General features: G+C 41.1%; 1 protein-coding gene across 4 annotated transcripts in view; it reads left to right on the top strand.

Annotated features, from left to right (window-relative positions):
* The window catches only part of ptprsa (protein tyrosine phosphatase receptor type Sa), a 180950-nt gene that overhangs the window by 123952 nt on the left and 43911 nt on the right, over positions 1 to 13087 (top strand). For all 4 annotated transcript variants that reach the window (XM_053322725.1, XM_053322724.1, XM_053322723.1 and 1 more), the window contains 4 exons: positions 1279 to 1472; positions 4026 to 4143; positions 11203 to 11796; positions 12839 to 12933. In XM_053322725.1, coding sequence (XP_053178700.1) covers positions 1279 to 1472; positions 4026 to 4143; positions 11203 to 11796; positions 12839 to 12933 — 1001 coding nt within the window. The remainder of the gene's footprint in view (positions 1 to 1278; positions 1473 to 4025; positions 4144 to 11202; positions 11797 to 12838; positions 12934 to 13087) is intronic.

The following is a 13087-nucleotide window of genomic DNA, read 5'->3' as shown; positions in this document are numbered from 1 at the left end:
CATGTGGACTTTGGTGCAGAAAACGTTCATGTGTTGCTGGTCATTTGTACTTCCATCTGCAACTATTATGTCCCTGTTTGATTTACTATAGATGTGAATAGAAAAGTCAGAAAAGCCAAGAGAGCCTCTAACATTGAAAAAAACATGCAGCTTAGTTGGATCCAGGATCTAGATGATAAAGGAGGAAAGCAGCTGAACAATAAAATACATCAAATGACAAGTAAAGATTGGGGCATGTCACAGCACATTTGAACCCTTGACGGATGGCTGACATTGGCTTCTATTCTCCACGATCCATTTCACTTCCATTACCACAGCATTTTAAGCATTTTTCTGACACTGATATACAATTGCAACAGTAGACAAGCTTAAATTCTTTCTATACCTATAGATTGCAGCATCAGGGAGGCAAAGGATAAAAACCGCAGCACACTGACAATAGCTATAACAAATTGTATGCTGCCATTAGGAAAATAACGTGTGACAGAGAGGTGTACGGTAAAGAAATAAGAGCCTGGGCTAAAAGGTAGAAAAGATTTTTTGTAATAAACAAGATTGGTGAATGATCCAGGGAAAGATGGGGGTAAATGGGGCAGTGATTTAAGGGGAAAGAGGGGGACTGTGGAGAGTAGAGTGTTTGTGGAGAAGCAAATGGAAGCAGTTTGAGTGGAAGAGTTTTATTAATGGCACATCCATCTCAGAAAGAGCCAGTCGGTGGCACACCAAAAGGCCTGGAAGCAAGGCCTTCCATAAAGGCCTGTCATTATGACTGAGAGACAAGGCTGTGCACTGATGGCAAACGGACACACCAGACAGTTATTGAAAAGGTGGAGGAGACAGGAGAAATGGTGTGTGTGTGTGTGTGTGTGTGTGTGTGTGTGTGTGTGTGTGTGTGTGTTGGGGGATATGATATTGCATAAGACTGACAGGACTGGAGGAGTGTGTTTGTGTTTGTTGTTTTCTAATGTCTCTGTCTATCAATCTTGTCAGTTGTCAGTATGTTTCATGGATATTGTGTGGGTCCGGGGGTTATTAATGCCGTGACAGAGTTTTAGCCTGTATAAATCTCTAATTCTTTATTGCACTGCAATAGTGAGAAGGATATGCATTAGTTTCAGAGACAACTCCTGTATGTTTATTGCATTTGGTGAATATCTGCTTTTCCGCATCCCCGTAAAACATCTAAAAATAATGCAGGAGTGACAACCACAATGCAGGGATGACAACCACAATGCTGTAACAAAGGTGCCCTGATTTGAGTGTTGTTTTGTTTCTTAGTCCCCGGCGGTCCTCCAAGGCGGGTGGAGGTTGAGGTCCTCAACTCCACAGCACTAAAGGTGATGTGGCGTTCCTTGACGCCAGGAAAGCAGCACGGTCAGATCCGTGGCTACCAGGTTCACTATGTACGTGTGGAAAATGGCGAGTCACGGGGTCTGCCCTTAATCAAGGACGTCATGCTGGCCGACGCCCAGGTATGACCATCAAAGTTTCCTCATGACAAATCAATGCATTTTTCTTGTGTAAAAAAGAGTAAAAAAGTCAGTGCTGCCTTTAAATCTGTTTTTTAATCATGATATAAAGACACTACCATTTAAGCACATTAGACCAATGCTGTTACACTGATGTTTAAAACCTCAGTGGAAACTTTGCCTAAGTTTTTTCTCTCACAGACTGCAAATTGTGTACTTCATCCTCATTGTAGTGTGCAAATAGTGCTAGAGTATGGGAAGTGGTAAAGGTGCGCTTCCCTCTTGGATTTCATTTCATATTGCAGCAATATTCTTTTCGTCTCAGCCCACAACAAGAACTGTAATCAAAGCTTCACTCATCTTGTCCTCCCTCTTCTGCTTCCATGGCTTTTATTACAAATGTCTAGACCCCTTCTTTATGGCAACATTTGCCATGAAATGTGTATGTATCCAATGCAAAGACTCAAAGAAAATGCTGATTATAGTATTCTTGGCTGGGAGGAAGTAAAATTGGCATAAAAACATTTCGCCAAAAAACAACCATCACTGACAGCTAGAATTGTCATGGAGCCCTGTATAATGGCTTTTTTCCCTTCTTTTCACAAAACTTCTGTCAACACAATGCTCGAGGAATCCTGCCAGAGTGAGACTTTTTTGCACGGTAGCAATCATCCAAATGGAAATTACAGTCTTGTAGCAATAGGGTAAACAACAGAAAAAAAATAGTTGTATGCAATGCTACATATTTTAGGAATGAATGAATCAAACTCTATATTTAGTTCATGAATGAAGTTCCAATCAAGCCAAATACCACCAGTGTCACGTTTACATTTATAGCATTGAGCTGACCCTCGAATCCAAAAGTAGAATGAGCTTAAATAACTTAAATTATAAGATCCACAGCAATGCATGCACAGACCCAGCAGTCAACAAAGTGTGCATGGCAAAATATGTTTTTAGTTGCTATTTGTGTTGGTATATTTCAAAATGACCTCATCATTAAACCCTAAGCTACATTTTATTGTCTCTTCTGGCAGTAGCTAGCAATAATTTAACACTGAGGTAGCTTATCATTAGCCGCACAGTAGCATGGTTAAACATCTCCTGTCCCCACAAGCAGACCTATACAACTTTCAGCTTTTTCTCAGCTGCTTCTCATAACACGAGCTTCAGACAGCTTCTCTCTTTCCTGACCCCACAAAAACCAGTGACCTATTTCTGATACCAACCCTCTGCTCCCAGACTTCTAATGCCCCCGTCTCTCACAATCCTATTTCTTCCCTTTCTTTTCTCTCTCTTCCTTTAAAAAAATATTGCTATCTCTCCTGCACTCTCCTCTTTGGCGGGGGGGTTAGTGGGAAACGGACGATACAGCTGAATATGTGAGTACGAAGTTTTGCCTGAGTGCTTTGTGTAGCTGAAAGGGTATAAAACAGCGGGTATTGCATCAACCTGGTTGGATTCACAGTTTAGACAACCCCTCCAATCCTCATTCAGTAAGTTTAGATAACAAAGTGACTTCGAGGTTTCACCTCAGCTATCTGGCCAACCAACCTCCACACTGTCTCTTTGCCACTGAGGAATAAAGGACAAACTTCTACTGCCAGCTAGCTTCTACAAAATGGTGGCTGATGCAATATCCACTGCCCACTGTGTCTGGAATGCTAATGCTACTTGTGTAATTCTGTGTGATACAGTATGTTTTTGTCTTGTGCTCTGGTGGTGTAAATGTTTTTTGGGTTTTTTTTGGTTGTTGTGTTGTTTTGTTTTTCTTTATTGTGTTTGTGATTTTTTTTCTAAACAAATGATCAAATTTTCTTTGTGATGCCTTAGAGTTACAGTTGTGCCTGAAGTTTGCAACACTTTTGTTTCATCTCTTAGTAGAGAAAATATTGAAACAATACCTTTTTAACAGTGAATCTTTCAAACAAAAATTCACAACTGCAGATTGTACCCTTATTTTGAACCCAGATTTGCAACCTCAGTTCATCTGCATTACGTGAATACCATCTCAAGTGCAAGACAGTACTTATAGCTCATTTACCTTTATTGACCTCTCCCATCCCTCTGCCAACCAGCCTGTTAAAAACCTCATTCTGCATTCGTTCAAACCTACTCCCTTGAAAGATTCATTAGAATTGATCGGAAGCCTCTCTTTGAAGAGGACTCAAGGAAACTTAATGGCTGAGATAAAAACTGCCAGTGAATAGCCATGATGTATTCAGCATGCATTTATCACAAAGTTAAGTTGTTGATTGGACTATTGCTAAAGGAATAAGGGGGGGGGGGGTACTTCCATTTACATACCTAATATCCCTCCTCCACCTTGGCAACTCTAAGGATTTACTTAATGGAATGGTTTCCCATTACCCTGGGGAAAACATTACATTTAATGCATGCCTCGTGAAAATTAATAAAGAGGACCAGGAGACACTTCACTCAGCTTAACATTCTGCATAAGGTAGTTTGAGTAGCATGAAGTGGGGTCAAATCATTGACAAATTCAAGATACATTTTAACATTTTCCTGTTCCTGTCTCTTCACTGTCTCCCTTAGGAAATGGTCATTGGAGGACTCAAGCCGGACACTACTTACTCCATCACGGTGGCAGCGTACACCACCAAGGGAGATGGAGCCCGGAGCAAACCCAAACTGGTGGTGACCAAAGGCGCAGGTCAGTGCAATGATAAATCAATTGTTGGATGATTTATTTATTTAGCTTTTCTTGATGCAGCAATGGAATTAGATTCTTTAGCATGTGGCCGAAGGGCACCTTTCTGAAGGGCTTTTCATCTTTCTCAGCCTGCTCTTATTGCCAGCACAGTTTCAGTATTTGATAAATGACATCGAAGGAAGCCCCATTTACAGCCACATTGGTGTACTTTTAAGATTTGCAAGAGTTCATGACATCTAAATTAAGTGCATTAGGTATACTCAAACTAAGGCATTTGTTGCATAGCACTTGTTTTTGAGTAAAGTCAGTCATTTTCAACTAGAAAAAAATACTTTTTTCCCCAGGTTAACCACTCTGAGGTATATATTGATTCAGGAGCATCAGTTCAGTCTCCCAGAGATGACATTTGCTTTGACTATCCACAGATTTTTAGAGATCAAGGAGGTGGTGTACGCTTCTTGGAGATTTTTCAGACAGATTATAACAGCTTGAAAAACCCCTGCTGGATCATTGGTTTGAGCTTTAAAGATAAAATACTGGAGGCTAATGCATGCACACTACAAAGCCTTGTCTTATTCAGTTTTCCCTTGTTACTACCAGTAGGCACACCAGTTTAACTAGACTGCTTGAGCCTCTTTGGAAGCTTGCAGCTTGGTTACCATGAACATGATCTAAACCTGTATGGCTGCCTGCCTGAGAGTCTGAAAGCCTTCTTTGAGAGAATTTAAGGCGTCAAGCCAAGATAGGAGCATCCTTTTGTGTGAGCATCTGTGCCAGGAGACTTTGGGAAGCTTCAGAGAACCAACGTGAACAACTGCATACATACTTTTCGGTACACACACATGCGTGCATACACACCTAGTTACTCACACTTACACATGCACTTTCCATAACAGAGCACCCATACACAATACATGCAGATCCATCCTGTGGCATTATGCATTCACCAATGACCATACACACATTCAAATACACACCAACACATACACACAGACACATTTCACATTCTCATGACCGAACACACACTCACACAAACAGGCGAATTTCCCAGATACTGACAGGTGTGTCTGTTACAGGTGTCCAGGAGCACAATGCTGCCAAAGGGGCTTGAGTGAATGCTGTCACTCTTCGTCCTCCTGTCAGGGCTGGCTGACTGATATGCCAGTCTAGCACACTCTGTCTGTCCCTCAGAGGGAAAGTCTCTCCTTTTTTATTATTGAAGTGTAAAGAAATGGTTTATGCCAAGGGGCCAAGATAAATAGAAATAGGGAAGGGGTGAGAGGTGGGGAGAGGACAAGCTTCAGCTGCCTTATTTTAGAGGGGAAGTGGTTGTCCTTCTTGTTCTGAGGAATATAAGGAAGCCTAGTGAATAGCTAGTCACAGGATTTCTGAAATAGCCTGCCACAGAATTTACTGAGGTCTGTGCTAGGCAGAGAACAAAAGGGAATTTTTATGTGGGTACTTGATGAAATGTCATATAGAAAGATTGTATAATAATTGTATAATTTATCTGTTTGTGCAACTCCAGTGCAACCTTAATTTAGATTAATCTTAAGGCTAGAGCCATTCTTATCTTAAAAACAACATGGACAAACAACAGAACCAAATTATTTACAAAATCAAATTTTATATTATGTCTACAGTCAGATCATATGATTACAAAAACCAGTCTCAGTATTCCAGTCTGCAAGCCCTTCCTATCACTTTTATTCCTTTCAATTTACTCTTAAAGTCGGACAGCTTAAATATAATTTCTGATGGGTTTAGCCCAGTTTGCTTATATGGTTTGGCTCATTTTCAGAGATACTGTTTTATGCTGCCATATGACTAAAACTGCTATCTTTTTATGAGACTGTATTAATAAAAAAAAAATTTTTACAAAGTAAAAACACAGATATACAGTCTGTGTTGTTTTTAATTGTTATTAATCTGCAAAATCACTTACTCAAGGCGCTCACTTGTGTAAACTTAGTCATAAACTGGCAAACTTTTTTTGTTTGATGCAAATAAAATGTTCTACCATTTGAATGTTTTTGCATGTATGTTTTTGCATGTACACGCTTTTAAGACATGCGCAAATACATATCACAAATGAAATGGCTCTTAAAATCTTTCTTATAGACAAGCATGCACTTAAAGTGAGCAATTGCCTCTAGAAACTATGACAACATAGGCCTGTTCTTTGTTGGAAACATAAAGGCCTGAAAAGCTTCATCAATAGAGAACATCCGTACAAAGCCAGTATGTTTTCAGGCCACTTATAAGTCGATTCACATCTGTAGGCCAATCTTTTCATCTTCCAGCCATTCCAACAAGCCTGTCTGGCTGTTTGGTGTATCAGAAAGTATCAAAAATAATCTATCTCAGGATTTTGTAAGATATACAAACAAGTAGGAATGCACACCTATTTGTGAGTCACAGACAAACAGCATTCAGTATGTAGCTGTCTTTGTTTGCTGAATGAAAGCCAGGTTTGAAAACTGCTTTTTCGTGATTCATACTTCCAAACTCTCCCTTTGAGAAACAAACTTCACCATGGCCAAGGTGACACAAAGTTTCTGAGGGACCAAAATTGTTATTCTACTTTCCCATCTGCATATTAAGAATGTTTTTACTGGGCTAAAAGGATGAGGAATGAATGACCATCCCATCTTTCCTCTTTTTTGTTCAGGTTTAAGAGGAAAATAAATGTAATGATCTTGAGTTTAAGAACAGTTCTTGAAACAAATTAGAAATACCTAATCACAACACGAAACAATGAAAAATCTTGTTGAAAAGGACCTATAACCTAAGATACAATACTGAGGCAGTTGTGGAGGGTCCTCATTACACTATATACAATAATATACTCATGCTGTGCTATCTTGTCACCAGATATTAGTGCTATGCTTGCAATGATGGAGAAATGGATGAGATCATATTTGGAAGTTTTATTTGTGCTGTTTGTAATTATGTGAAGTGGTTTACATAATGCATTGATTTTATTGCAAGTCATAGTGGATAAAGATTCAAATTAACACTGTTGGTAGGCAGGCACTTAAAGACCTTTAGTAGGGCATCTTGCCCTTGTAGTATGTGGACAGCTTCTGTCAACCTTCACAGCACCTCATTGGGATCACTCCATACTGTAAAAGGATGCATGTTTAATTAATGTATGTGTATGTTTTAAAGGGTTGGATACATATTCCAATGCTGGCAGCAGGACACTGACTTGAAGTGTCACCCCAAATCTCCATGTTGCATGTTTGGTAACTTCCTGATTAATATTTTGGTCCAGTGTGAAACGTCAATGTAATGGACTTCTCTCTCTGTCTTTCTATCTATCTCTGTCTTTCTATCTCTCTCTGTCTTTCTATCTCTCTCTGTCTTTCTACCTCTCTCTGTCTTTCTTAAAGTTAAATATCTTGCTGCCCAAATGGGCCATATTAAATTTGTAGTAGATTTGACTCCATGACATTTCCCACATTACCACATACTAGGTAGTATAGTGTGAACAAATGATTAAGAACTGTATGTATGTGTGTGTACCTTGTCCTTTGCAGAAAAACACAGAGGTGATATTTTTGTTTGTATGTATATGTTGATCTGAGTGAGCACGACTGACGTGCACAAGAGAGGGAGGAAATGAGAGCGAAACCTGATCACCCCTTTCTCAATCTGGCTGAGTGAGTGTCAACAGCAGGCTGTTAATACGGTGGCCTGATGGGAAACGTGCCGGGAGGCTCACAATAAGGGATTGAACCGGGGTCGACCCTGAAATGGACGCAGAGTGAGGGGTAGAGGATGGGTAGGAGGTTGGGAGATGAAAGGAGAGGGAATTGTTCAGAGACGGAGAGATGGGGAAAGAATCAGGGAGAGTGTAAGGGGGGAGGGGTGAAAACGTAGGAGAGGGACAATCAAGGTGTCCAAGAACCCCAGAATCACTCATGTAGACACACACACACACACAAACACACACACACACACGAACATTTCTGCCTCCTCATATCCCTTTTGGGCCCTCTTTGCAGCAGATTGCTCCTTGTCCCCAGTCACCTTCATCATACCTCATTCACTCATTTCTCACCCCTCACCATGCTCTTGTTCTCTCTCTCATCACCCTGTGCACCACATACACACAACTGAACACACTTTCTGTACACACTATTAACAACCCTTGTGTCCCCTTCCCTCCTAACACCAATCTGCTGGCTTAGTACCCTTCTCCCCAGTGTGCAATTGGCCACTGTTTGAAATGTACAAATAATAAAACTGGTTCAGGGCTACTGTGGTTGTAATGGATACATTTGTAAGCCGGTTAAGGTTGGAAGCGAAGCACAGATATTTTTAATAGCAAACAAACACACACACACTGACTCATAACAGCATCATTATTTCAGATTTTATTTCCTTGATTAGCGATGAGTATGAAGGTAGAGCAGGCTTTTAAATTACATCAAGCTGAGCTATGTATCCATGTACCCGGAGTATTAGGAGCATTTATCTCGCCCAACACTTGGCGCCCCCCGCCAGAATCAGTTGACTGGCCACCATCATCCTACCCAACCTCATCTTCCTCCAGCGGTCTTTAGAAAGAAGACCATTAGCAAATGAAAATGAACAATATGAGCAGAGAGAGGAAAAATGTAGGGCAGATTGCTTTGTGTGGGTGTTTTTACTTTAGTAAGTAAGAATCTTTTTGGGGATGAATTTAGACTTTATGTATGCACATGTACACAGACACACACACACACACAAGGGTACTATTCCACTGAGAGGGAGGACTGTTGCCTCAGACTAATGTTAACTTCTCCAAATTACTTTAAGTCCATACTGGGCAAGAAGCCAAATAGCTCTGTGTGCAGCTGGAATGATGATATAGGAGCTGAATCTGGCTGCAAACCAGGGCCTATACCGTTATACCGCACACACACATACACATACACACATTAATCACAAAGATACACACAGGCAGATTTACATAAAACACAAACTTTGAAAAAAAAGGCTCTAATAGAGGTATGCCCTGGCTCCTCAGACCAAAGCAAACCCTAGCTTACCGGGAACACTGATCTGTGCACATCTGGGAAAATGTTAGCCACTTTAGCTGACACAGCAGGTATCATAATCTGGTAACATCAAACATACCAAAATAATGTTACAATAGTCCAACTCTGTAGAAGTTCCTGGGGAGAGAAGCTAATAATCACAGTTTTCAATCACAGTTTTCTTCCTTTCCTGCCCAGCTTTAATTTCTTTCCTACCTGATCCCTATTCCATCCCTCCCTCTGCCCATCCCTGCCCACGTCCCTTCACCCTCTCTTCCTGCCTCCTCTCATCCCTTCTCTCATCCCCTCTGATTCAATCCTGTGCATACCTCTCCCAGGTCTTATTCTGGGGTCTTTCTGTAATCAGCTCTGATGAAACTGTGCCTCAGACAGACCCCTCCACCTACCCTTCATTAAATCCATCCCAACCATCCTATCCAACAACACCCTCCTTCCACTTTCACCCCCTACCCCCATCCATTCAACCGTCCTCAACATCCAATACTTACAGTACTCGTTCCCATTAAGCCTTTAATCACCAGATTGTTGTGGCATAGTCCTTGCTCGTTAAGAATGACTAATTTGCATGTAGCTTATTCAGCTATTTTAATTTATGCTGAAAAAAGCTCTCGGTGCCAGGATCAACCAATTTACTGCCGACCCAGTTGGCAAGCTTTTTGAATCAAACTTATACAAAGATAGCCAATCTTCTCACCAGTGATTACACAATCCGTGTGTGTGTGATTGTAACTTTACTAATATTTGCCAGTTATCTGTCCTGCCACTGCCTTATATTTCTGAGAATGGAGGGACATAGATGAGTGAGTCAAGATAGAATCTATTTACAGAGAGATGGGGCTCAAGTGAGAATCAACCACACTCATCTTTCACATAGCATTGACAGCAACTTGAGAACTGGAGACTTCCCATAACTGCTGCTGCCTCTATCACACTGATGGGCCTTAAAAGGAGGTTTAAGACAAGACGTGTCATCCATAAGAGCAGCAAAACTGGGCCACTCTGAAGAATGGTGTCTAGACCCCAAGTGTAGATCATCCATTTTACAACAAGAGATGACTCTTACAGCTGAAAGAGGCACTGTTCTGTGCTTAAGATTTTAGTGATGCTTTGCAGTACAGAAATGATTTTGGCTGGAGCATGCATGTATCATGAAATGGTAATGGAGACAGTGATCACTCAAGAATTTAGGCTCTAAGAATCTCCCACATCTCTATGCAGCATAACGTGACTCAAATTGTGAGGGTGTCACCTGATTAATGGCTTCAATTGAAGTAATCACACTTCTTCAATACACTTATTTTGCATTATTTTATTTGTGAAACATGCAAACTTCTGCTTGCAACTGTTTTTTTTTAAGAAATCAAAGTACAGTTCGGAGGTTTGCTGTAATGGGGTGTTTTTATTGTGTATGCTTGAATTTTGTGAGTTTATAGACACAGAGTGGGTCTGTGAACAATGGCAGGGTAGTGTATTTATACAGTGGGACGAGAGGCATCGATCAAGCAGTGGCATAGTCCAGTATGATAATACAGTTATAGTTGATGAAGTCAAGGAATGATGAATCCAGGGAGGGGTAGGAGGGTGTTTCCAGATGAACTTAACTAACACTAGGTAGACAATGGATCAGTATTACCAGGATATATCAGAGAAGGGTATGCATAGGTAAAATGTGTATTCTGCAACATTTCTTATCTACATGTTGCATAATAATGTAAGGAGGATTACAATCCATATTTCATTTTTTTAAGCAAACAAATGATATCAAAAAGTTGTTGATGATAAAGACTTATTTTCAAATGTGCTGATTGTAAGAAAGTGGCCATGATATGATTGGGATAACAAAACTGGTGTTTGCCTGTTTGCATGGTGTCTGTTTAATTTGAGATTTACATCTCAACGAATCACTTTAAAATGATACATCCTACATGAATATAAATTGTAGAAATTGATAATTAATTTCATAAAGATTTGCTTTATTTCTTATGTTATTTACTATTTCTTTTTTCTACAGTGCCCGGTGCGCCCTATTTGTCAGTGGCTCAGGACTCAGAGACATCTGCTATGGTTCGCTGGGACGCACCAGACCTGGTCAATGGCATGGACCTGCAAGGTTACAGGCTCCAGTTTGGTCGGAAAGATGTCTCTCCTTTGGCCACACTGGAATTTGCTCCCCAAGAACGACAGTATTCAGTGGGCAGCATTCACCGAGGTGCCACCTACCTCTTTAAAGTCTCAGCCAAAAGCAGGGGGGGCTTTGGGGACGAGGCTGCGGTGGAACTCAAAGTGCCTGAAAATACACCAGGGGGATATCCTCAAATTAACGAGGGCTCCAATGTGACATGTTGCTCAGTGCAGCTGTCCTGGTCTCCACCAGTGCTGGCGGAGAGGAATGGGGTAATCACAGAGTACACTTTGGCCTATAAAGAAGCTGGTACCGGAGGAGCACCACAGGAGCTCCGTTTACCCCCCGGCCAGTCCAGCTATGTGCTCAACAGCCTCAGACCGAACTCGGCGTACGATGTGAAAATACGTGCACACACCAGTGTAGGTCCAGGGCCCTACAGCCCCCCTATCCAGTATCGGACGGTGGCCTTTGATCCAACAGGTAGGGATTGCCTGTTTCTCTCCCAACCCAGTTGGCAGGGGGTTGGAAATTGGCTTAAAACAATCTGCAACAACACAAAAATGAAACCTGTCTCACCCCCTTCTACTACACCTCCACTTCTGCTCAAGAAAGAAAAAAAGATTGATATTAAAAATGTTTGCCGTGGGATACTCACTTCACTAACCGAAACCAGGTAAAACGAGGTAAAAGTCAGTAAGTTATAGTCAGTCATTATGAGAAAGAGGAGAGCAGCCTAGAATTTCAAGGTAAGTGCTGTTTGGTCAGACACTCATCCAGTCAGTCATCCTTGCAGCCCTTTGCACACTCACGCAGCTAATGCCATCTCACAATCCCAGTTTTCAACTAAGGTAGGACTTAAGTCAAACCCAGTCACTCCAAGAGTATGTTTGGACTATTCTAAGTTGACAGAAAGTGAATTTTGTTTTTTTAATTTCTTTTTGTTTTTGGTTTATTTTGAGATACTTCCTAACCCCTTTCCTTTCCTAATTCCCCCATCCCCTGTCCCTTAGTGGGACAGCTTGTGGCATGGCATCCCCCAGTTGTACTGCTGAGGACTGTTGGCATGTTGTGTTCTGGGTCTGTCTCTATGCCCGCCTGGCAGCATGTTGGCAGTGCCAACCCAGACTCAGTAGAAGTGTAGGAACAGTTGGCATTGTGGGTCAGTTGTTAATCCTCAAGTGGTCATGGGTTCAAAGATAGTGGTGATATGGGTTTGCACTACCAACAATGACTAGCCAGTGGGCGTACCCTTGTGCTCCATAGGTCTGTTGTCCATGAGTCTTTCGTGCTGTTTGTCTTAACCAATGGAGTTACCCTTCTCACAGCCAATCACAGCTCACCGTTACACTCACTCTCCAACCCAGAGGAACGTTGCAGGGGAACAACAGCTTTTGTTTTGTTTTTTGTTTTATCAAACAAAGGTTCTTCTTCTGTCTCTATTTCCTTTGTGTCTCTAAATGTTCACTAAAGATACTCTTTTTGTTTTCTTTTGCTTTTTTTCTTGCACTGTTCCATTCAACAGATGTTCCAAAGAATTTCACTGTCAAATGGGCCACCAAGACCACAGTGGTCCTTGCATGGAAGTTCTCTGAAAGCATATCCCCATACAAATGCACGGTGAGTTTAATTTAAAATTATTATTATTACAATCATTTGAGTTACATTTTAACTTTTGTTTCATTTTAGATTATAATTTCAAAACATTTAGAAAATCCCACTTTAATATTTAGAACACATTTTCATCTGTTTTGCTAAAATAGAAAATGTTTGG

The sequence above is a fragment of the Scomber japonicus genome, chromosome 7 (assembly GCF_027409825.1).
Source record: "Scomber japonicus isolate fScoJap1 chromosome 7, fScoJap1.pri, whole genome shotgun sequence".
Taxonomy (NCBI): Eukaryota; Metazoa; Chordata; class Actinopteri; order Scombriformes; family Scombridae; genus Scomber; species Scomber japonicus.
The sequence above is the reverse complement of the archived record's forward strand: the minus strand, read 5'-3'. Positions and strand labels throughout refer to the sequence as shown.